The sequence below is a fragment of the Rhipicephalus microplus genome, chromosome 4, assembly GCF_043290135.1.
Source record: "Rhipicephalus microplus isolate Deutch F79 chromosome 4, USDA_Rmic, whole genome shotgun sequence".
Taxonomy (NCBI): Eukaryota; Metazoa; Arthropoda; class Arachnida; order Ixodida; family Ixodidae; genus Rhipicephalus; species Rhipicephalus microplus.
Window position 1 is genome coordinate 102,525,862 of NC_134703.1, and position 24,537 is coordinate 102,550,398.

General features: G+C 43.8%; 3 protein-coding genes across 6 annotated transcripts in view; 1 reads left to right on the plus strand and 2 right to left on the minus strand.

Annotated features, from left to right (window-relative positions):
• The window catches only part of LOC142814540 (GA-binding protein alpha chain-like), a 37,213-nt gene extending 23,168 nt beyond the window's left edge, over window positions 1–14,045 (minus strand). Inside the window, exons 1-6 of one of the 2 annotated variants that reach the window (XM_075893392.1) lie at window positions 13,911–14,045; window positions 10,017–10,252; window positions 7,600–7,729; window positions 6,350–6,434; window positions 5,105–5,185; window positions 4,530–4,658 (exon numbers count right to left, since the gene is read on the minus strand). In XM_075893392.1, coding sequence (XP_075749507.1) covers window positions 4,530–4,658; window positions 5,105–5,185; window positions 6,350–6,434; window positions 7,600–7,729; window positions 10,017–10,231 — 640 coding nt within the window. In that variant the 5' untranslated portion in view covers window positions 10,232–10,252; window positions 13,911–14,045. Of the gene's footprint in view, window positions 1–4,529; window positions 4,659–5,104; window positions 5,186–6,349; window positions 6,435–7,599; window positions 7,730–10,016; window positions 10,253–12,593; window positions 12,970–13,910 lie in introns of those variants that run through there. The other variant, XM_075893393.1, reaches the window with a different exon arrangement.
• Window positions 14,001–18,264, plus strand: LOC142814543 (ATP synthase-coupling factor 6, mitochondrial-like). Of its 3 annotated transcripts, none has more exons than XM_075893397.1 (4): window positions 14,001–14,137; window positions 15,159–15,318; window positions 17,319–17,455; window positions 18,163–18,264. In XM_075893397.1, the coding sequence occupies exons 2-4, from the start codon at window positions 15,164–15,166 to the stop codon at window positions 18,201–18,203; spliced, it is 333 nt and encodes a 110-aa protein (XP_075749512.1). In that variant the 5' UTR covers window positions 14,001–14,137; window positions 15,159–15,163; the 3' UTR covers window positions 18,204–18,264. The 3 variants fall into 3 exon arrangements, with proteins under 3 accessions (XP_075749512.1, XP_075749513.1, XP_075749514.1); XM_075893398.1 differs by lacking the exon at window positions 14,001–14,137 and adding an exon at window positions 14,253–14,431; XM_075893399.1 differs by lacking the exon at window positions 14,001–14,137 and adding an exon at window positions 14,666–14,687.
• The window catches only part of PolE1 (DNA polymerase epsilon catalytic subunit 1), a 79,425-nt gene continuing 73,109 nt past the window's right edge, over window positions 18,222–24,537 (minus strand). The window contains exons 50-51 of the mRNA XM_075893389.1: window positions 23,148–23,257; window positions 18,222–18,350 (exon numbers count right to left, since the gene is read on the minus strand). Of these exons, the coding sequence (XP_075749504.1) occupies window positions 18,293–18,350; window positions 23,148–23,257 (168 nt within the window). The 3' untranslated portion in view covers window positions 18,222–18,292. The remainder of the gene's footprint in view (window positions 18,351–23,147; window positions 23,258–24,537) is intronic.

Genomic DNA, 24,537 nt, shown 5'->3' on the forward strand with positions numbered 1-24,537 from the left:
TGAGCCAACAGTGTGCAGGCCTTATTTCTCTTCGCCTAATTTACGCCGTACAGCTAACACTGAACAATGGCGAACCACACATGTGGACAGTTTATGAGGCGCAAACATACTGGCAAAACACACCGCGTTTGTACAGGCAGATATGAAGCCTAAGCCACCTACGCTACAGTGCTGCATCGTCTGCTCAGCTGCACATGCGGCTGCATCAAGCCAGCACCGTCAGCGTAGGTGGTGCAGGAAAATCTTGAACCAGTGCTGCCCCTCTTCTGCACCTTTTGAAATGAATGACAGAGTTCAAAGGTCGTCAATGCTGCACCGCTGAAACGAATGGCAAAGTGCAGCACCCTGTGAACTGGTTCACGTGGTGCAGGTGAACCGAACGGACCTTATGTGTTTCCCATGTGCGGCACTTCGTACGTGTTCTGAGTAGGAAGGAAAGAAAATAGGGGGAAAAGAACGGCAGGGGGGAATTCGTCATCTTGTAGTGCATTAGCATCGCCGCCATGGAAGGACCGACTCCAAAAACTTGACGAGTGCACCACGATGCCGCTTTTAAAAGAAAAGCCATCGCGTGTGCAGAAACAGACGGAAATCGGGCCGCATCGCGGTCATTCGAAGTTCCCGAAATGTGTGTGCGGGACTGGCAGAATTAAAAGCAGAAGATTGTCGACAGCAAAGATAAAGGCTTCAGCGGACCACAGCAGGATTGGTTTTTGCAAATTGAAGAGCTGCTCGGCGAGTATGTGATTGAGCATTGAGCGGCACAGCGGCCCGTGACGACAGAACTTCTCCAAGTGCAGGCTATGCTGTTAGCCTTGGAAAAGGGCTGATGCGGAGCCAGTTTAAAGTGAGCAGGTGCTGGATAACTAACTTTATGAAGAGGAAAGGCTTTTCCCTCCGAAAGTGAACGGGTGTATGCGAAAAGTTTCCGGAGGAGTACGAAGAAAAGCTTCACAGTTTTCTGAGGTTCGTCCTAAACTTGCGGCACAACAACAGCTACCTGCTTGGGCAAATTACGAATGCCGATCAGACGCCCCTTTACTTCGGCATGCCTGGCACTACAACCGTCGAGAAGAAGGGGGCGAAGCAAGTTCGCGTGCTGACATCGGGCCACGGTAAAACTAGAGTGACGGCAATGCTTCGTTGCACGTCAGATAGGCACAAGCTTCCCCCGTACCTCATATTTAAACGGAAGACGCTCCCGAAAGGAGTCGTTTTCCCAAGTGGTGTGATCGTGCGGACCAACTAGAAAAATGGGTGCGCGTTGTAATTGATGTCTTACTTTTTTTTTTTTCGTCGTGGAAACCGAGTGCACGTTACGATCGAGGGTGCGGTACAATCGAGTAAATACGGTATGCAACGGGGAGTATTCAATAAGTTAACGCCAGTTGGGCTAACACTGCACACAGTGGGTAAGGATGCAGGACAACAGGGCAGTCCAGACACGGCCCCACAACAACAGCGTCGTCTTCATCCCTTCTGCGTCATTTCTGCACCCGTGCCTGAGGTACCTTTCAATACTCGTGACAATATGTATGTCATAAATGTCATGATTTACATTTCATGGTCCCTGCAGCTCTTGCGGTGGTTTTGTTCACATGGCATGTTGCAAAACTAGTATGGTACGACATGATTGCATTGCGAACACAAGGAACAGACCCTAACATGAAAATCATGACATGCGTGTCATGCAACAACATGACTACATGCCACGCTTATGATGCACTCACAGCCATTTCGCTAGCGTCACGTATACCAAATTTGGTATTACAGTACGTGAATGGATGACGAAGGTATGTTACTGGTGCAAACATGATAATCATGAGATGCGTGTCATGTAACAACATGATTACATGTCACCCTCATGATGTGCTGGCGGCCGTTTCACTAGCTTCACTTATACCGAATTTGGTATTACGGGAAGTGAATGGATGACGAAGGTATGATACTGGTACAAACATGATAAACATGAGATGCGTGTCATGTAACAACATGACTACATACTACACTAATTATGCGCTCGCGGCCGTTTCACTAGCTTCATATGTACCGAACTCTATTACGCGACGCGAACGGACGACATAGGTAAATGACACATCGAAACATAACAATCACGACTTGTGTGTCATGTAACAACATGACAACATGCCACACTCATGATGTGCTCTCGGCCATTTCGCTACCTTCACATATGCCAAATTTGGTATTACATGACGCCAATGAATGATGAAGGTATGTGACTAGAGCAAATGAAATAATCATGAAATGGCTGACATGCGAGAACATGACTACATGCCACAGTCAAGGCGCCAATACATTCAAACATGACGCCGTGAGCGTGCTCGCTGACGTTCATTTCGTCGCGTGACGCCGGCATTGCCACGCCAGGCGCCGGTCCTGCCATATACTCACAGGCATGCGCCGCGCTGCGTTGACACATGCGCGTTTTAGCGCGTCCGGCATCCCTCCATCACGAAAACAGGGAGACGCTGTGTTGTCTGGGTAACGCATAGGCATAGAGTAATGTTACTCTATGGCATCGGCGCAAAAGCACTGGTTTCCATCAGCCACACTGACGGATGCTGGTCGCGCCTCGCGTCAAACTATAGAGTGATTGCGTTTTGCTAACGTAGCGTCGCTGTGCCCAGCATTCGCGCACGTCAACGCTACATTGGAGTATATTGGAGCCTTCATGATGCACTCGCGGCCGTTTTGCTAGCTCCACATATACCAAATTTGGTGTTACGTGACGTCAATAGATGATGAAACATATGACTGGTGCAAACATGATAATCCAGACACGGGTATCATGTAAGAACATGACAACATACCACGCTGATAGCGTGCTCGCAGTCGTTTCGCTAACTACACATATACTAAATTTGGTATCGTCATCTATGTGAATAGATGACGAAGGTAAACGACACATTCAATAATAATAATCATAACACGGAAATCATGTACAGCATCATTGACCTCCACCTCATAACCTTCTGCTGATCTTAAAGTGACATATCAACATTTCTCATTCATGCTTCGCATATCATTGATTCTCATTGTGCGTGGGATCTGCCCATTTTTTTTTTATCAGTCAATCTGTTTCCCCTAGAGCTGTGAGAAGAGCAAAATTTTGGGTGCTAAGCAAATTCAAATACTGGAGCGTGAGCACGAATTGAATTGAATATTTTTGATATATTTCTCGAATGTCTTCCTAACAGCTCAAACGAAATTGGGGGGGGGGGGGGGGGGGAATTTGGAGAGAAATTTTAAGCATAGCCTTATGAAATACTGCAACATGAAAGTGTTCCCTTCCACTAGATTAATGAGGCACTGCCGGGGTGGTATTTCATGGTTGTCTGGTCAAGACAACTATGACATGCTATTATGACTATGCGCACTTCAGCTTCCTCCATTTGTGTCAGCGTGGCGGTATAGTCATTACAGCGACACGAGGAAGCGTGGTAAATGCACTAGAAAAACCGCATCATGGCAGGACCAAGAAGTTGTTTTGTAATACAGGAGACCGATTGGGCCCAATGTAATGTTGCACATAGGCAAGATTACGTCACGTCGCGTGCTAGCAGGATTGGACACGTCACTAGAGAGGGATGCGGGAATTGTTTTTCAAAATGGAGCATCCGTGCAACGCACAGCACTGTGCTTTTCCCAAAGTGTCTGCTGCTTGCCGTGCTGTCTGCACAAATTGGCGAAGCTTTTCTGGGAGAAGTACAAAAAAAAACTCAGAGCATTTTACTGGCCCTTTAAAAGTGGAGAGGCACAATAAACAAGAACAGAGACCAATACGTCTACAATAACACATGTTTAGAAGCACACCACAAGAACACTATTTACTTAATTATTACAAGCTATTCACAATTTCACATTTTTCCTTCCAAATTGCACTTAACACTCGCTTGTTACTCAAAGCGAGCAAGGCAGTTCACTCGTTCTGAGTAAAAGCAAACGTAATTATTTTCAAGCTGAAACGCAGAACTTATAGGGACCATGAAAGCGCTCTGATTGGATTGATATGTGGGGTTTAACGTCCCAAAACCACTGATGATTATCAGAGACGCCGTAGTGGAGGACTCCGGAAATTTCGACCATCTGGGGTTCTTTAACGTGCACCCAAATCTGAGTACACGGGCCTACAACATTTCCGCCTCCATCAGAAATGCAGCCGCCGCAGCCGGGATACGAACCCGCGACCTGCGGGTCAGCAGCCGAGTACCTTAGCCACTAGACCACCACGGCAGGGCCATAAAAGCGCTCTAGAAAACTACCTTCAGCAGGGGCGATCCAAACTCGCACATGGAGTATTACCTTGCACAATTCACAGCCACAGCAGCTAATGTATAATCACCAGGAATAATTAGGTTGAAAAGAACCTCACCACAGGGTGGCGATCAATGGAAGCTTGAGTTTACATGCCTAATGCTAAGAATGATAAGGGTGTAAAATGGGTTGCCTTTCAAGCTAAGAAAGCCCACACTCGTAATGGCACACTGATAATTATCTTTACTTCTCACCTCCGGGTATCTTGTATTTGTCTTGCTCCTTTTTGAATTCTGCAGAGACGATCCACCGTGAGACGTTTTCTGGTTCATTTTCAGGAAGCACCACTTTACGCACGACGGGAGGCTCTCCTATTAATTCCTCTGAAACATGAGAATGACAATATGCTGTAAAGCAATAAACAAATCAACATTTTCAAGGAGTACCAATAACAGGTTAACACTGTTTTTTTTTTTTTTTTTTTCAGGTGTAATGAATGATACATGATAGTACTACGAGTCGTGTGACACACACACTAACTTCATTTGTCGCCCTGTTAGTATCATCAATAAGGAAACATTTAAACTTCTCTAGAAGCACACGACTTGGGTATTTTTCTAAGGAATAAGCTAATTTACCAGCCACTTAGGTCCAATATCATAACCTTAGAATAGCATGTTGACATCTTAGTTGCCAATATTTCTCCTCATTCATTGCAAATCAGGAGCTACACTTAGCTACAGAAATTTGTCTAACATATCAAGATTCACCTTTTGATCATCACCCAAAACCAAACACTCCTCAAAAATGAATTCATTTGGCAACATACCCTGTGGCACCACATTCTGTTCCACTGCAAGAATTTCCTCGGCTGGCTTTAGCACATCCACGATGTTTATCTTCTTGGTGTCTTGATTTGTAAAAAAAAAAAAAGATGGTGAAAGCGTGGTTTAATCGATGTAAACATTAAACCATGCTCTTTGACACTGTAACACATACTCAAAGGGTCAATACAGGAGATAGCACAGCGTTGCAATCTCGAGCACCAGCCTACCTTGCTCGTAAAGAAGACAACCATAGAAATGTGGAATAAATTTTAAAAAAAACGGCAACGAAAGCTTAACTCTAACGAAAAAATTGTAATCTTGAAGGAACACATATTCACAGCACTGATAACACTCAGGTAGCATTTGTCATTTTTCATAGCATAATTTTGTAGAGACCAGTCGGCAAGCTGCACACACATGAAAGGAAAGACGGAACGGTAGAGATAGGAAATGCAAGGATGTTAACCATTCTGGAAAGACGAGTATGATGTCCTACACTGGGGAAAGGAATGGGGGTAGTGCATAAATGTAATCACACGAGTGCCGTTTAAGCTGCGAGAGATTTGGCAAGACCACAGTTGACAAAAAGAATCAATGAAAATTTGAAAAGAAAGCTTCATTTTATTAGCACTAATACGAACAAACTCTTCTATTAATGTCATTATACCTCATAACAGTTATACCTAGAGTCGTGAAGTCCGGGTTAAACTGTAGTAGCCTTACATCAATTAATATGAGAAAATCAGCTGAATTAAATCACTTTTGACCAACAAGTGCAAAACTATGCTTGTTCTGGTCAGTATAGGGATACCATGGAAATTAGTTCGTAACATCTACCATTAGCTTAACCAGTTACTGAAACTGTGAAACTATAAAGGTTCTTGCCAAACAGCTTACCAGAGAATTATTCTCAACATAATTTAATCTAAGGGTAATGTGCTATTTGTGTTTCTTAACAAAAATAAGGCTACTGTAACACACAACAAATGTTGGGCTAGTGATACCCATAGTACTGCACATCCATCTCGTCAACATGGTCACCCTACTGGATGCTCAATGTCAAACAAAAACCTACAACCCTTTCAAACTTCCAAAATGCTCCTTCATGAGAAACAGGAACAATCATAGTTCTCTTCTGCTCCAGCACGCCGACCAGGCGTGATAGTAGCACGTATAAGCAGGCTGTCACAACTAACACTTTCTTAAGAAATACATGTAGGCAGAAAGATCAAGGACCAACAACTCACCATCCTTGCTGATGATCTCAACATTGACTTGCACGAGGCCCTCCCCTTGCACACACTGGTCGACTAGATTCTTTGTGGGGTTCAGCTGTAACAGTTTGAAAGCATGGATCAAACACTGCTGCACATTCCAGATGCCCAACAGTTCAGTAGGAATATACGCGTGTCCATGTACAAGCGAGAGGTCATGTGCCCGCTGTTATGGTTCCTTTTGTCGCACAACGAATAAAAAATTTCATCACACTAAGTTTCCTTCATAAAACAATTATAAAACTGTGCGACTTGAAACTGGATAATGGTAAGAGGTTTCTAACATGTGCTGTGAATTTTTTATGACTTGGCGCTAAGTGTACTGCGTTTCAGCTAACTTTACTGGAACAGCAAGGGTAGATGAATAGAAAGCAAAAAACAAAATGCACTTTCACTTCAACTTGAATAAAAGCACACATCAAACAAAAACAATCTAGGTGGTTCGTGTGTTGAAACAGCGAGCCATCACCCCATTTGCTAGTCTAGGCCACTCCCAAACTGCAACTCCAAGCCACTTCTACCTAAAGGGGATTGGAGATAACAAGAAAATGGCACTGAAATTATAGATTAAGTGGTTGGCTTATTTAATCATATACAGTGCAGTTGCGATCCCACCTAACTTCACTTAGTTGTAACAACTCCACCTGGCTGCGGTTCGAGATGGCAGCTGAGATGTAACTTAATCTCAGTCACTCACTTGCTTTGCCCCATTCAAACGGAGCAGAAAACATTAACAAAACTTTTACTAAAGCCACTACACGGCTATGCTCTCATTCAGCAGGAACTACAGAGCATTTCTCTGTGAAAGAGAATGTCTAGGTCTAATTAGCGCAGCCAAGTGACTTCCATCGGCAAATTCAAGCAAGGACCGAAACTGCAGCTTCATGTAACATAACACTGTCCATGCCAATACAGGCTAAAGTAAGATAACCCCACCAGCCTTGTACAATGAGCAGCAGATTCACAGTGATAATGACAGACAATTGCGATTCAACTGGTTGTTTATTCAGTATCGTTTGACCATATTTATGGATTCCCCAACTACACAGAATGAGTTTGGCCGATTCGAGAGACCGAAACCTGACCCCAAGAAAAAAAGTGTGTGGTATTTGTGTCAAAAGGCATTGACAGAGAAGATGCAGTTTTTCTTTCTTTTTCAGTTAACACGCTTTACATATTATCACGAGAGTGAAATTATAAAAAGAGAAGCATAGTATGCTTACCTCTTGGCTGTCCTGAAGGAAGAAAGAGTAGTCCTGCAAGCTGAGTCCTAGACGCTGTTCCAGCAGCGTTCGCAGCGTACTAAGTGGCTCGGTGATATCCATGTGCTGGGCAATGACCCCAGATTGAACGCTGCAGTGAAGTGTAAGCCACGCGTCAAAAAACCTATGCGGTGCAAGACATTTTGTGCACTTTGTGTTAAAACTAAGATAAATCTGCTCAATGCAGTACTCTACAGCACAAAGCACAGGAGAATCACTTTGGTCCTACAATCAAAAAAAGGGAAAATAATAAGATACATTTGTTTTAGACAACCACTGGACCCCTACGCCATGCAAGCTTCCACCGCTTGATGATTTTCAGGCTTAGCTAGAGCTGCACAAATAAAATTTCAACATTTCGTTCAATCACCTGCATCAATCATTCAATCAATCAATTTATATACATATATAATGCCATAGTTTATACAGGCAGAAACACAGAACCCTTTCAAGAGTTGTAGCACGGCCTGGTTAAAAAAAAACAAATACAGTACTCCTATCCTAATGGAGGCGCCACAAAAAAAATTTAGGGAAACTGCTACTTCAAGCTATTTTCAAACTTTACTTTGCATTTAATACAATGAATAGAAGGGAAACTTCCCAAGTAAGGGATGCATTCACTTTCTCACTCACTGCTTCCATGATGCTTCAAATGATATCATTCAAATGATATCATTATGCAGCATCACTGCACTTTCATGGGGTTTCCATACTTGTAGACTGTACGATAAAGAAATGTATAGGTATGCAGAACAAAAAACAGTTAGATGGCCATATCCTGTTCTATTGACGAATCGAGCAGTATCATACGCTGCCCTTGCTTGTCACTTAAGCACAGATTCCTTTCCAACTTACTTTAATCTGCCATCCTCTGGAAAGTTAATTATAACATTCGCGTCTTGCCGAATCCGCAGAAACCCCTCCTTTTAGGGGTGAAGCTCCTTAGAGTATGTATCTGTCCATCCTCTGATGGTGTATGTAGAGCCACCAGTCGCACATACCCGAAAGAGCGATCCTTAGAATATCCGCTGGATGGCGGCACTTGTATATGATGAATAAATGAAGGAAAGACATAAGATGGCTGTACTTGGGAGTGTTCACTAGATAGATAGACGGATGGACAGACACACTGACATAGAGAGGGGTGGACACATGGACAGACATAGGGACGGCCACACGAACAGATGTACAGATGAACGCAAGGAGGGACGCACGGAATTACGGATACACTGATGGTCACGCGGACGAATGTAAGCACGGACAGACTGACGAACACTTTGCCCCACCAACCATCATTCACTCTGTGGATATGCTGTGATTTTTTTTTTCTTCCTGTTCCTCTTTGTAGTACGGCACACTCTGGTTCATTTTCAGAGTGGTTTCAACTCATTCCCATGTTTTCGGATACCACTGACACATAAAAAATCTTAATGGCTAGATTTCTGCAAAGTGATCCTACATTTCACCAAGCAATATAGGCTGATGAGGAATTCCGTGGCCCACAAAAACAGACTATGCACAAGTCTTTAGAACAAGGTCAACAAAAACATAAAATTAATGGAGTACAGTTGTACAGACGATTCCTCGGTAAAATGGTATCATTGAATAAAAACTGGAAACGCTCCAGCTTTCTAAACATCCATTTCATGATTTCACTTCGGAAGGTCGCATTGGACAACCCAACACAATGTGCGAGAAAATGCTGTGACAGCAGTCCGTTTCAGTGACGTTACAGCAAGAAGGCTTCCCACACAAAAGAAAATTAAAAACAGGTAAATAAGTACGTTAAAAACATGTAATTCACCCTTAAACATTCTATAAAACAAAATGTTAATGAGTGTGTTTTCTGTCCCCCCATGTAATACCCTCGTAGAGGGCCTTTAAAGAATAAAATTATATGTACATTTTTTTTCTTCAAACATTCTTCCATTTTTCGCATCACTTATATACACTCATGGAATGCAAGCATTTCAACTCAGTCCGACCAAGAAGCAGCACGCCTTCAGACCCGCTGCTTCAACTTTAGTCTTCTGCGTGACGTAACCTGATGCAAGCTACTGCTCTATAACGATGCTAACCCTCTGCAGTCCGAAATCTTTCCTACTTTCCGTTCATGCTCGTCTTAAACTAAAAGACTCAAAGCTCATGTAAAAGAAGTTTCCTTTCTATTTGACAGATGGTGCAAAATGCAGTGAGAAAACATATACGTGCGTCACCCACTAATAAACTTTCAGTGCCAGACCACGGACCATTGCAACCATGTTGCATTTTAAGGCAGGGGCTAACAATTAACAGCATAGGGTTAAAGCAATAATAAAAAAATTTAACCTAGTTGCAAACTTGATTTAACGAGCAACTACTCAACAATGACAACTCACCCTTCCTGAAACTGACTGAAGATGCCCGGGCTGGCAGCACCTGTGCTGCCCTGAAGAATGACGTTGGTAGTGGTGCCGTCATCAGACGAGACGATGGCCTCAACGGCTTCGAGCATGGTAGTTCCATCAATGACAATTTCCTGGCAGCCCGCTCCAGCACTGGACTTCTCATCCTCTTCTCCCAAGGCCATCTCGGCCAACGCAGCTCGCTTCATTACACCTCAAGCAGCACGCAGCTGTTTAGCATGTGTGAGACACAGAGACAATTTCAGGCGTGTCACTAGACCCAGTTTATCTCGATTAAACAGAGTTATGCAATAAAAAGTAAATAAAGACTTCATTTAATAATGGTGGCAGATTAACTACTCAGTATTGGCTGGGTTTGTTTTTGTTTTTTCTTTAATTTATTATGCCCTAAAGACCCTTGAGCCTGGACAGGTGAACTGTTTAACACTGTAGCTATAAAACAAAAGAGAAAATGTAAGACCCAATCCACTGTTAGCTCGATAACAGAAATAATAAGAACGAAATAACAATAAAGAAACCTGTTCCAAAATTAGTTCAATAAAATAGATAGTACAAGACAAGCTGACAATATTTGATCCCATTTAGAAAAATATGCAATAAGAGTGTATCATAGCACACACATGAAATGGTGCGATTGATTAATTTGTGTCAAATAGAAGCCATGCATGTAAAATAAGAATACTTGCGTGCAAGAGTTCTAGCAATGCAAGAGGTTGGGGAGTCAGCAAATAGTGCCCTGTGTATCTGATTACTAATTAAAGATACGGTGACCAGTCTTCGCAAGGCTTAATACAAAGAATCAGTGAAAAAATCATTTCCGAAGCATATACAATGCATATTTAGATTGGGAATGCCTCTGTTTTCAGTTATTGTGAATGCAGAGTTAGATTATGAGCATATGTCATCAATAAACTGGACTTGTCGTTCTTTCTAAAGAAATCCAAGTGAGCAAAATTGAACTGAAGCCTTCCACAATTGCATCTCCTATGGCCTGCAAGTTGTTTTGATATTTGTGAGATTGGTAGGATATCTAGTGCTGGCCAGACAAACTTTTCTATACAAATTAATATCATGCGGTCATATAATAGGCCAGCCTAAAATTATGCTTGAGCCATTTTCTTAGCCGACGTATCTTATTAGTACCTTTAGACCATTTTTTAACACGTCGCACATTTAAGCTTGTAGCAATGAATACACATATAGGAGGTTCCAGTATGCACTACACTCAATGTAAACCAGAAAATGAATCAAGAATGTCTCGAGAGCCATTCGCATGCCAAAGCAGGTCAGAATACCTTGAATTTATTAACAATGAATAATTGCACCGAGACTTTCAAGAAAAATTAATGCAATATTTAAGCATCTGACCTTCACTTACTGAAATATTAAGCCTTTTATCAGTATATCAGTGAGGATGGAGTTTAGCAGAATGAGTTCATCACCAAGTTTAATTGGCATAGCTACCCTGGCACGTCATCGATAACTTCTGCCTGTCCATGCAGGTCAAAACTAATTAATTTTTTCACCCACAATTGCATCGCATGATTACTTTGATCCAAACTGTCTTTCAAGCACCATTAGTGAGTTCGCGAAAATGCGTGGGGTGCCAAAAATACACACATTGGGGAAGGCAACGAGACAATGCGCTCATACATTCGTATCGGGATGATGCGTTCTCTAAGTTTCTCTCATTTTCGTGAGCCACACAATCCATTCACATCGGAACGATCGCATCGTCTTGTTGTTTTCTTCTTCTTAGTTTGTCTCTTTTTCGTGCGCCACACATTTTCATGATATGTCACTATCAACAAGCCTGTTCTTTCAACCTATTAGTTGTTGCGGCGCCAGAGAGTTCATACTCCTTGTAGTGTTAAAAAAGTGAAAATCAATAGCAGCTAACCTCAAGATGGCAAGCACATGGTTTATAAAAACGGATGTATAGTACATCAGAAAAAAAAACGATACTGTAGTAGTTATAGCAACCTCTTCGTTTAAACATTTTTTTCATTTGCATAAAATTGTGCAGCAGGGTAACGTATAATACTGAATAATAATAATAATCACACTTCGTACAGTGTAGTTATGAATAATGATAATACTTGTGTAATTCAGTATGCGGTAAAGCAATCAGTCATTCAGTTGCAAGCAGTGGCTCCTTGCATATAAGGCATGTCATACGAATGAAAGTTAGGTCAGTCGCAAGCGACATTCTATGAAGCGCGATCGTTTCTCTACCTGTTAAAGCTATAACACGTAGCAGAATACAATACTCCAGCCATGGTTTATTCAACCTATAACTACTAGAATGTAGAGACCGGTTTGGCTTTTCCTTTGGAAATGCTGATTCAAGAAGGCATAGTTACTAAAATCACATCATTAAAGTCTTGTGCTGCTCTTTCAACTATCACTCTGAAGGTCACGCACATACACACCAGAAAGAATTCCTGCTGACCAGTTGCGATTTCTTAGTGTGGCCCGTATATACAATTTCTAGGTAGACTAGTTTCAGCACAAATTAGGCAGCTGAAATGAATACATGAATGGTCTCACTTTTTGTGGAAGCTTGTAGCTTTAGGTCTACAGCATGAACATGCTGCCACTGGAAGCTGTATGCTTATGGCTGTTTTCTTAAATGCACTTTTTCTTAGATTAACTGGCTTGTTTCTCTGATCTGCACTGGAATGCTCATATTATGCTTTGTATAGAGGAGGATGGAATGCAGGATTTAACATAAGGCTCAATGAGGATGAAACGTGTTCATACTAGGGTGGCGTTGCACGACACCAGTACAGCATGTAGAATGCCATACAAAATATGTTCACACTCTGCGTGATATTTCCATATGCCTATGCACAGGCAAGTGTCAATCAAAATGCAATGCTTCAAATAGTGAAGCAATCGACTATGGTATCACAATTTTACTTCCTTTTTTTTATTAAAAACATTCTACAACAAGCACGCGCATAAATGAACACGTACAAGGAGGTTCAGCCTACTGTGTGACCATGCTCACGCTTTCATGTGTATAATGAATTAGCGTTCAACTTATTAGGAGCACCAGGGTCTGAAAACACGGGCATGTCCCCAAGAGAGCTGACGAAATTCACAGTTGCAAGCCTTGATGAGAAAGCATGTTATTTGTCTGACATTTTCTTAGGTCCCGTTAAATGCATCGATTCATACAGGCCCACATAGCGTGGCGCAGGGCCTACTCCCACCCCCCATTCCGAAAAATAATACCTCATTTACGGCCCTGCAACTACGGAAAGGTTTCCGCATCATCGACATGCACTTGGACGCACACTCTCTGCGTATGTTGCCGATGTCGCAAGATATATTCGCTCTTTTGTCCATTTTTGAGCGGCACCCCTTTCAAGGTCACATTCCATTCCCGTTTCTACGCGCCCGACGTGTTCGCTGGGCCTGCTGAAAGTTCCGCACGGCAACGCACTATGTGCTGCCTGTTAACCGGGAGGCAAGAAGCAAACTGGGATCCATCAAGTAGCTATAACATCCCTTAAAAACGTCTCGAGGGACGGTGACCTGCCGAACGCGAGAATCTATCGGCTCAAAGGCGATGTTCGACGGCATAGGGGAAGCGTACAGCCGCGGCATTTAGCCCATTTAAGAACAACAAAGCCACCGCAACGCAAAGCGGATGTGGTGCAGAACACAGGAAATACCCATTTCACGTGCAATAATTTTGAAAAGAGGAAGAGGAACAAAGGCCAAGATGGCTATTTCCGGATGTGACGCGCCAGGACCACACCGGACGTGGCACACGGGAGCGAAAAACGCAGAAGCCTAGGCCTATCAGACCACAACGTCGCGCGCCCTGTTGCGTTTAGAATCGCCAAAAGTGCCTACCTCTCCAACAAGTAGCCGAGCCATCCCAGCGTCGCAAGCAAACCAACTTTTCTTCACGCCGCGCGGTTTAAACAGGAAATTGCAGACCAAAGGAAATGGTGCCCGCACCATGTGACCGGATCTGGATTTCTCGAGACATCTCGTACCTCTACACCAGTTTCGGTATTTTGCGAGATCGAGGGCGAGAGGCGTTAGGAGAGTGCTCTTTGAGGACGACCGGCGGCGAGGTAAGTTTCTTTCCGTGGTGTTTATTACTTTTAAACATTTATGGTAACGAATTTTATCCGTATAAATGCAGTGAGCTTTGTTCGCGAGTTTGCGTTGTGTCTTTTTCGGAAGATTGCTGTTATTGTGAGCTAAATCGGAGGAATACTACCCAAATAGTCTTTCGACTGAACTTGCCGTGCTGGAAGCTAAAGCACCAGATTTTGCTTCGTAAAAATGTATCGCTTACTTATTCTAGTACTTGGAGTTGTTCACTGATAGTTTCTACGGAATCTCCCGCCAGCAGCAGTGATGTGGTAAGCTCGTGATGCTTCAAGGTCGAAGTTGTGACCTGACAACACGCGTTTCCCTGGCACGGTGTGATATTTGGGCATGTCGACTTCTCGTGTGCAGCAATTAATTCTTACTTTGCGCATAAGGTGGCAGAGTAAGGGTGTACTCATTCGGGCGCATCAGCATTAACTGTTATCTATGCACACGCACGGTCTGAACAGTGCTCGTCTAGGGCGGCCGGCTACGAACGGTTTCGCAGGCTGCAACCGCTGCCTTGCGGTAGGTTCAAGGTTCAATTTATTTTAGACATGGACCTAGCAAGTGAACATCTTCGGTATTATTGCGGCGTGGGCCATCTCATATCCGCCTATATTTCGAAAAATATTGCCGTCGAATCAAGCAGTAATCCAAACAAATGCAGTTTGGGCACTACCTAGATGCACTTAGGTTGGTATTTATGGTCGTCTTCAAACCCACGCGCCTTCATAGCCTTTTCCATTCTCACTTACTGGTGCCTACCTGCCATCGAACTCGCACTCGCCGACAGGTTTTCATTCGCGCTCGCGCTATCCGGCATTTCTGTAGTACACATGCGTACAGTCAACCTCGCTATCAGCTACGGATATCCATAAGTGTTGAATATGTTTTCAGTGGGGTGAAAATCGTGAGCCTCGCGACCTGCAGTGATGCGATTTGCTTGAAAATGATTGTTTAGGTGCTTTCTCAGACTGTTTTTCTTTTTTCCTTCAGGAAACATGGCGCTGAACGCGAAAGTCACCAACTTGGCCAAGCAGTGCATGGCGCAGTGCAAGAGAAACTACGGTGTCAGCGCCGTACTAATGCAGAAGTCGCTGGACCCAATTCAGCAGCTGTTCGTCGACAAGATCCGCGAGTATGCGCAAAAGAGCAAGTAAGCAGTTCATGTATTTTCTTTACAAGTGGGTAACTTTTTTCTCTGCACTGGGCGTCACTGCTTCAACCTGCTTTCTAGGCTCTTAGTGGATATATTTCCAGCGCAGGTGCTCCAAAAGTAAAACAAAGCAAGTTAGCTCTGGCCATGCAACACAAAATGAATGCCAGCATGCTCCATCAGAGAATTTGTTCTTCAATTTTACAGGGAAGTCTACCAGAACATGGTGCCATCATTTGCGTATAAAAATAATTCCTTCTCTGACGGAGCGTGCCTGCATTCACTTTTGTGTAGCTTGTCCACAGCTCGCGTGCTCCATTTTACTTGAGGAGCACCTGTTCACTTACCCCTGAGCTCAGACATATGAACGAACTACTGGGCTAACATTAACATGATCAGAGAGTAGTACCGACTATACCGGGTGTCTTGAACTCACCTCAACCGGTAGGCTGTAGCCTCAAAACTTAGAATCCCAGTGTGTTGGGACGATGAAGCAGGTCGGGACGAAGAGTGTGCAGTCTGAGGAAATGTCTGCTACTGTTTTGTAGTGTCGTGCCGAGCGAAATGCATAAACAAGTTTGGAAAAAAAAGAGGACAGGACCGGTGGTTGTTTTTGTAACTCATTTGTGCATTTTGCCCAGCCGCAGCTACATTACAATGCTGTACCAACCAGCCCAAACTGAAGCTTTGCTGCTACCGTTGCCACTTGAGAGAAGGCCTATATGGCTCAGTGTTAAAAGGGACTCAGCATCAGGATTCGAGAAACATCGATATTGATTTCACGAATTACTAAAATCTTCTTGCCCGTCTTGAAATGCAGAGTTTTTGTTATTCATTTACAGATTTAGTGGTATGACTCGGGAAAAGGATGCTTGGAGCCAGTCTTGTATCTGTAGCTCGTGAACATTAATACCGAAGATATTTTTAACTGGACAAAGATAGTCATTTGCAGATCGGGCCATGTATTTCGAATTGCTAGACTGTGTAACCGCATTAGTTGCTCCCTTGAGCTTACGTGCCGGATGGCACAGATACGAACCCATCTACCATCGACCACTTACTTGCTGCAGTAGCTATAAGCATTGTGGTGTTGCATCATTATGCCTGCATTAGAGAATACAGGTGAAACTAATTTACAGTCCTTTGCTATACGGCTTAGCTCGTAATCATACTGTAATTTTGTTGCTTAAAGCGCCATCATTTTCCAAAAGTAGGTGTATGAAGCATAATGTCTGATACATCTGCTGTTGGACACCTGAAATGAAAAGAACTGTTCATATCAAGAATTGTGATGGTGACACATGTTTGAGTGATGTAACACGTGCTAGTCGTAGTGAACTTCTGCGTTTGTACTGCTGGCATGACGTTGCTTGCATTTACAACAGCGAATTCCAGTTATGTATTTCTCCTGTAGACTCCTTGTTTCTGTGTGTGCAATCTGTGCAACTGTCCTGCTGTTAACCATGGACAAGAAAGGAAGCACATGCTGGCTGAAGTGATAAGATTCAGTACAAATCAGTGAACCTTACCCTTTCACCAGTTAAGCTGTCGCAAACGTACCTCATCCCACCCACGTTCCCCAGTATGACAATTGATTACGGTATTTAGGTGTATTCTTCCAAGCTTGTGAGGAACATGCGTGAATATGATACCACCGTGAAACTTTGCTGTGCATTCAAACGTGGACAGGGGATACTTTAGCCAACTCCCTTCCTTAATACTGTGGCAATTTTTAATGCCGATTGTATGTACGTAAATTCATACTCGTGCAGGCACAGGCATGTGGTACCCCCCCCCCCCCACCCCCACCTTCTCTTGCCTAGCTAATTTCGACATGTCGAGTGGAACAGTAAAACAAGCACTCACAGTGTGAAATTGTAGTCTCAAACTGCGCACATTCATTGGTGCTTAATATTGGGTCATTTGCACACAGGTGTAAGTTCGTGCTTTAGCAGAAATGTGCAGCATTGTTATCAATGCATTATGCGGTGTCTTTCCAGATCCAAGAGCGAGATGTTTGTTGATGCCGATTCCTCCATCACCAAGGAGTACAATGACGAGTTGAAGAAAGTAGCACACCAGTATGGTGGCTCATCGACTGCTGACATGTCAGAGTTTCCGAAGTTCGAGTTTCAGGGCAAGTAGTGACAGCATTTTATTCGCATTTTTTTTTGGGGGGGGGGGAAATCAATAGCAATCATTTTACACTTAGGCAGACATTTCAACTAGTATTTTTTAAAGCAGTGCTGGAGATAGAGGTCATTTTATCTGCAGCATATTAGTTTTGCTGTTGGCCACTAACATTCTGTGATGATGTCGTATGGAATCATTTACTATCTCTTCTTACACAAAAAAGTTCAGCACTTTTGTGTAATGATTGAGTCCAGTTCATCGTAAAGCATGCCTAGCTATTGGTTACTGTCACCAGCTTTACAATACACTTCTCAACAACGTAAGTGGCATACTGCTTATGTTTCTTTGGATAAAGATACAGTAGACTATCAGCAAACAGAACCTGAAGGAACGGGTAAAATATGTTCCATTTAACAGGAGTTCCGTTTACTGAGAGATGAATAGAGTTCAGAATACAAGTCTGAAACAAAGTATTGCAGAGGCAAACGTTTAGTGAGGGTCTACTGTATCTCAAAACTGTCATGTAGTTTTGACAAAGTGGGTACATTTGGTTAAATGATGAACTTTTTTGTGAATTTTTAGCTATTGATACAGCTCTGAAAGTTTCTTTAATTGTACTTCCTTGTATGAACTGTCTCCAAGCACTGCAGTATGGCGTATTAAAATTCACATAACGTGGTGCCGCTCCAGTGACAAATTTTAACATTTCAGATCCAACATTGGACCCCATCAACATGGAACAAAAGAAGTGATGTACATACAGCAATACCTTGTTAGAATAAAAAGTAATTAAAATGGGTTCATTTATTTGTACATGTGTCATTTTGTCCATTGAGCTTTGCTATCTGTTCTCCAGGATCCAAGTGACACTTTCTTGAAGCAGGGGCAGGTGGAAATGTCTGGGGGTAAAAAAAAAAAACACATGAAACTACTTGTATATTTGATATATGGCTTACCAGCTAGATAGCTTTGAGCCGAAGCATCAAAATGGAATGGAAAAGCAAAACATTGCGAGAGCTGCATTGCCGAAATGCCAATAATGTTTACATACTATTGGGCGCAAAGACGTACTGTGGCACCACCATGCGGACATATCCCTGTGACATAGGTGGTTGGATTGCTCCACCAGCCCTCTTATGTGCAACCCGCAGCAGCTTTGGCATCTTTTTTTTTTTTTTAATTCTTATTGTTGTACTTCACCCAACGAAATCTTGAAAATACTGCTGAAGCTTCTTCACTGACTGTACGAAGTGCTAAATAACTGCTCCGGAAAAGTTTTATGCTTCTCGTAACGCCTGACTGCCGGAGTTGTCTGCTATGACCACATATACGAAAACCACGAGGGCCGAGCGCGCTGCTTTTATAAAAGGTAACGACTCATTCAGTGTCAAATTGCTATTAACCCATGCTTGCGGCAAACAGACTTATGTTTGCTAAAAGAAATGTGTGCAACCACGCTACTTCATTTACTGTTGGTTTGCATCTAAAAACTGGCTGTAGTTTATGCACAAATTAGCATTTTTGTTTAGCACACATAGCCTGACAAAGCACAGCGCAAGCGAATTCCTCACTTTGTGGGAAACAGCTCAGCATTTTTACAGCCGCATGCAGCTGCAACCTTTGTGTTATGATTGCAGGCAAAAAAGATGTTACAGGGAGTATTGATTTAGGGGTGATGAGTTTGTAGGAGAGCGGGATCACAGCGCACAGAATGCCAGTCAATATGCAATGCACACACAGCCCCACAACATCAGTGTCGTCGTCTTCTTTCACTAGGTGCCCTTTCAGCCGCTCCACTGTAGAGGTATTTCCAAACCCGTGACATTACCCCGGCCTGTAAAGCCACCGTCTCGGTGCCAGCTAGGGCGTGTCACCATTGCAGGCCTTCAGGCGAGAGACGTGCACTATGACGATTTTGAGAGTAGTAGTTGGCGAGTTCGATGATTTGGTTGTCAGAGAAATCTCATAGGTGACAGGTGTCACCTGGCGCACTACTTGGTAGGGCCCGACATAACGCGATAGAAGCTTCTCGCTTAGGCCAACACGACGAGATGGAAGCCACAGTAGAACGAGAGAGCCCGGAGGAAAATCAGCGTTCCTGTGTCGACTATTATACAGAGTCTTTTGTGTAGCCTGGGACAGTGAGAGACAAGTGCGGGCTACCGTGCGTGCGATGAGAGCTCGGGTGATGGCATCTTGAGCGTATGAAATTGTCAATGTTCGGTCAAATGGAACCAGAGTATAAATGATAACAAAGAACCATGCCTGAAGAAAAGACAAAAGGGCGAATAGTGGGCAGTTTCGTGGCACGATGAATTATAGGCAAAGTTGACGAACAGGAGGGCAATGTCCCAGTCAGTGTGATCGTCGGAAAGGTACGTAAAAAGCATGTCTGTCAGTGTACAATAGAGGCGTTAGGTCAGCCCGTTGGTGTGGGTGTGGTAAGACGTACTAAAGTTACGACGAGTAGCACACGATCGCAGTAGGTCGTCGACCACCCGAGAGAGAAAGCAGTCACCACAGTTAGTGAGTGTGCAAGAAGGAGCACCATGCTGAAGAATGACGTCGTAGATAAGATAATTGGCAACATAAGTCGCACAACTGGTGGGTAGCACTCGGATGATTGCATAATCTGTGGCTACTACGATCCATTTATTTCCAGTTGAAGTTGCAAAAGGACCAAGCAAGTCCAATCACAGTCAATGAAAAGGCTCAGCTGGGACTTCGATAGGCTGTAGGCGGCCGGCAGAGGGAGTTGTAGGTTTCTTTTGACGTTGGCAGAGGTCGCAACTTAGCAAGGAATGGAGCGATACAGGCCTATCCAGAAAAACCATCGTCGAACACTGTCATAGGTTCGAGTCATGCCTAAGTGTCCTGAAGTTGGCGCGTCGTGAAGCTCTTGAAGGACGTCTTTGCACAGATGATGTAGGCTGAGAACTAAAAGTTCTGTGCCCTCTGGGTGTAAATTACAGTGATACAAAACGTCTCGCAGCAAGAACATGCTGAGGGAAGGGTCGGCATTGCCGGCCTGAAGGCGGTCAATGATGAGGAGTAGTGATGGACCTCGCCGTCGCTCATCCGCCGCGTGCAGAAAGTCTGTGATAGCGAAAATACAGGTGTCGGCTTCCAATTCAGTGGAGTCTGAAGGTTCGACCGGGTGACAAGATAAGCAGTCGGCATCATTGTGCAACTTCTCAGATTTGTACACCACCGACAACGTGTGCTCCTGCGGTAGTAATGCCCAGCAGCCAAGTCTTCCAGTAGGGTCCTTCAGTGTCGAAAGCCAGCACAGCGTGTGATAATCTGCGATGACTGCAAACGGGCGTTCATACAGGTACAGACGAAATTTAGCGATGGCCCAGACGAGAGCTAAACATTCCCGCTCGATAATGGAATAATTCCTTTCAGACTGTGACAGAAGGCGACTGGCGTATGCTATAACATGGTTTGTGCCACTCTGTACCTGAGCGAGTATAGCTCCAAAGCCATGGCCGCTTACATCAGCACGAAGCTCTGTTGGTACAGCTGGGTCGAAGTGGGCCAGCACTGGTGGTGAAGTGAGAGCGGAAATCATTGATGTGAAAAAATGTGCTTGGTCCGAACCCCAGGAAAAATCCAAGTCTTTTTTGAGGAGATCAGAGAGGGGTCGAGCAATATCCACGAAGTTGGCAAAAAAGCGTCAGAAGTATGAGCAGAGCCCCAGGAATCTGCAGACTTCTTTTGTAGAACGCGGAACAGGGAACTCGCAAACAGCGCGGACTTTGTCAGGGTCGGGTTGGACTCCAGTAGCATCGACAAGGTGGCCAAGTAGCCTAATTTGACAGCACCCAAAAGTGCACTTAGACGGATTCAGCTGAAGGCCAGCACTGCAAAATACGTCAAAAATGGCCGACAGACACGAGAGGTGGCTTTCATAAGTGCGTGAAAACACGATGACGTCGTCCAGATAGCAAAAACAGGTTGACCATTTAAAACCGCATGGGAGGGAGTCCATCATGTGTTCGAAAGTTGCAGGAGCATTACACAACCGAAACGGCATGCATTTTTGGAGGCCATCGGGTGTGATGAATGCTGTCTTCTCGCGGTCGTGGTCATCAACAGAAATTTGCAAATATCCAGATCGAAGATCGAGTGACAAAAAATACCTGGAACCATAGAGGCAGTCGAGCGCGTCAACGATTCGAGGCAGGGGATAGACGTCCCTTTTAGTGATTCGATTTAAATGGCAACAGTCGACGCAAACGCGCCAGTTGTTTTTTTTTATTAACTAGCGCCAAATGAAATGCCCTAGGACTGGATGAAGGCTCTATGACGTCTTTTTCAAGCTTTTTCGCTACCTCCTTTTGAATAACTTGGCGCTCAGCGTACGACACACGATGGGGGCATTTGTGAAGCGGACTTGCGTCGCCGGTGTCAATACAGTGGGCTACGACATTTTTGTGGCCCAGTGGAAGGTTGTCAATGTCAAAAATATCGATGTAGAAAAGTAAAACACTGCACAGGGCTTCAACTGGGCAAGGGAATAGGTTCCTGGATACCATTTTGTTCAGAAATGTCTTAATGGGCGCTGCTATGACATCTTCAGTTGCAGTGTTTTCATCAGGGGTGAAGGCAGAAATTGTGCATTCTTCGACAGTTGAAAGCTCTACTAACGAGATGCCTTGGGGAAGAACTTGGACTGACGTGGAGAAGTTTAGGACAGGAAGCAGTGTCTTGTTGTTGGCGACAGCCACAACAGTATGTGGCAGGACTATGTTGCGGGAAAGAGTGCGGTCAATGAGGGGAGCTACCAAGTAGTCGCCATCAGGGACTGACTGAAAAGGGGACATAGTGACGTACACAGCAGCCTGAGGTGGAAGTCGTATAAACTCTACAGACCATAGCCACGTGCAACTTTGCAGGAGGGGCATCGTCATACAAAGGCAACTCAAGCCTTAGAACACAGGATGAACAATCGATGAGGGCAGAGTGACTGGTCAAGAAATCAATGCCAAGAATAACATCGTGTGGGCAAGCAGCAAGATCAGCAAAGAGTACTTAAGTTTGGTGGCTGGCAACAGTAACACAGGCAGTGCACATACCAAAGACTGGTGTTCAGCTTCCATTAGCTACGCATACTGTTGGGAACACAGCAGGTGTCAAGACGTTTTAGCGGCGGCATCGAAGCTTAGAACTCATCAGAGATAAATGGGCACCAGTGTCGATCAGTGCTGTAACGGCCAAGCCATCGATAAAGACAGCAAGTAAATTTCGTTTCGTATTAGGGGTCGGTAGAGGGTTTTGGGTGCTCGTCATCAGTGCAGCGCCACCTCCAGGAGAGTCACACGCTCGTGTGTGCCTCATTCAGAGTTGTAACTACATAAACTTTCACTCAAAGAAAAGTTTCTCTGCAGAACGATCAAGTTTATACGTAGTTCTTAATCTAAATAAGTTGACTTGGGACATTACTCGTATCCTTCTCAATAAGGTGATCTTCTCAAGGCTATCATCTCACAAAATAACTGGATTTGAGCTACTGAATTAAGTTCACTTACTGCCACTTTCTTCCTCGTAACCAGAGCCTTATCTCTTTTTACGTCCACTTTCCTCCAATGCGAACTAGCACTAGCAGGTCAGGATGTTCCAGCGCATGAACAATGGCCTCTTCTAACATAACGAATGTCTCTGCCTCTTTCTATGCACCTTGTTGTACTCACTTGGCTATGTTGAGGAATGTGTTGAGCTTCATCTTGAATTCCTCCGGAGACAGGAGCAGCTCGAAGTTGCCTGCACACTCGCAGTACTTCATCATATTGGACTTCTTAATCTGTTGGAGGGAGAGTGCATAATTGCACTCAGTGAATTCAATCATACACTTAATTTTTGCTGTTCAAGTATGCATGTGCCTAGCTCATAATACTACAGTGATAATATGTGCTCTTTCATCACAATTGAACCAACTCATTAAAGGGACACTAAAGTCAACTATTAAGTCGACATTGATTGTTGAAATGGTGGTCCAGAAGCCTCGTAGTGTTACTTTAGTGCGAAGGCAAGGCCTATTTTTAAATATAATCACGTTTTACTGCTCCGCATCGGGTTAACGCACTTCAAATTACCCGCCTCAAGAAGCGGACCGACCGGTTTGTCTCACGTCACTGTTAACATGCACAACATTGCCCAGCTTCACTGCGCTAGTAGCAGCAGACTGAAAGCAGCGGGAGCCACAGCAGCAACAACGGCCATTAATGAATTTCCCGCTATTGGCTTCGAGATCGCAGACGCTTTTGTTTCAACTACACCACGCTATACGACTCCACCTTTCCCCTGTAACAACGCGAAAATTGAATTTTTGAACCACTCGCGCAATTCCCCGTGGTAACGTCTGGTGATTTTTATTTCCAAGAATTAAACAAACAAGCAGCATTTTATTGTGTCTCTTAATAGACCAAGAATTAAACAAACAAGCAGCATTTTATTGTGTCTCTTAATAGACGGAACGTTCTTTATTTAGTGCAGTTAGATCGATTACTAGTGATTAATTATAGGCAGTCCGTCTGATACCGTCAGAATCATTTTGAAAATGTGCTACTGCGGCGCTTGTGTTCCTGTGCATTTACTTTAATTTCTCGGTAAATAGGGCACTGTTGTTGATAATATGTCGTTTTAGATGTTGTCATAGATTGAGCATTTACATTGACAACATTTAGATGTTGTCATACATATGTAAATTGTTGTTTGACTTTAGTGTCCCTTTAACCGATACAGCAGTGCTGCTTCAAGCCATGTTTTTCCACCTGTTTCTAGTAATCATCTAGTTTTGTTCGGTCAATACGCCCTTTAAATAAATCTCGAGATTGGCAGTAAATACAGAAGCCGCCTTGAAAGTGAAAAGTATACTTCCATAGTTTATGGCAGGCGCTTTCTGCACTTCTGATGCTCCAAAGCTTTACTAATTAAGAACTGCCTTTATAAACCGCTATGGTTTGAATGGGCTGCTTATTGATGTGCAGTGACTATGGAAATTCAACTGCTTGAAAGTCTCTTTGAACGTTTGTGTCTAACATAGTTAAATTACATTAGAGCATCACCTAGGCTACATTTTCA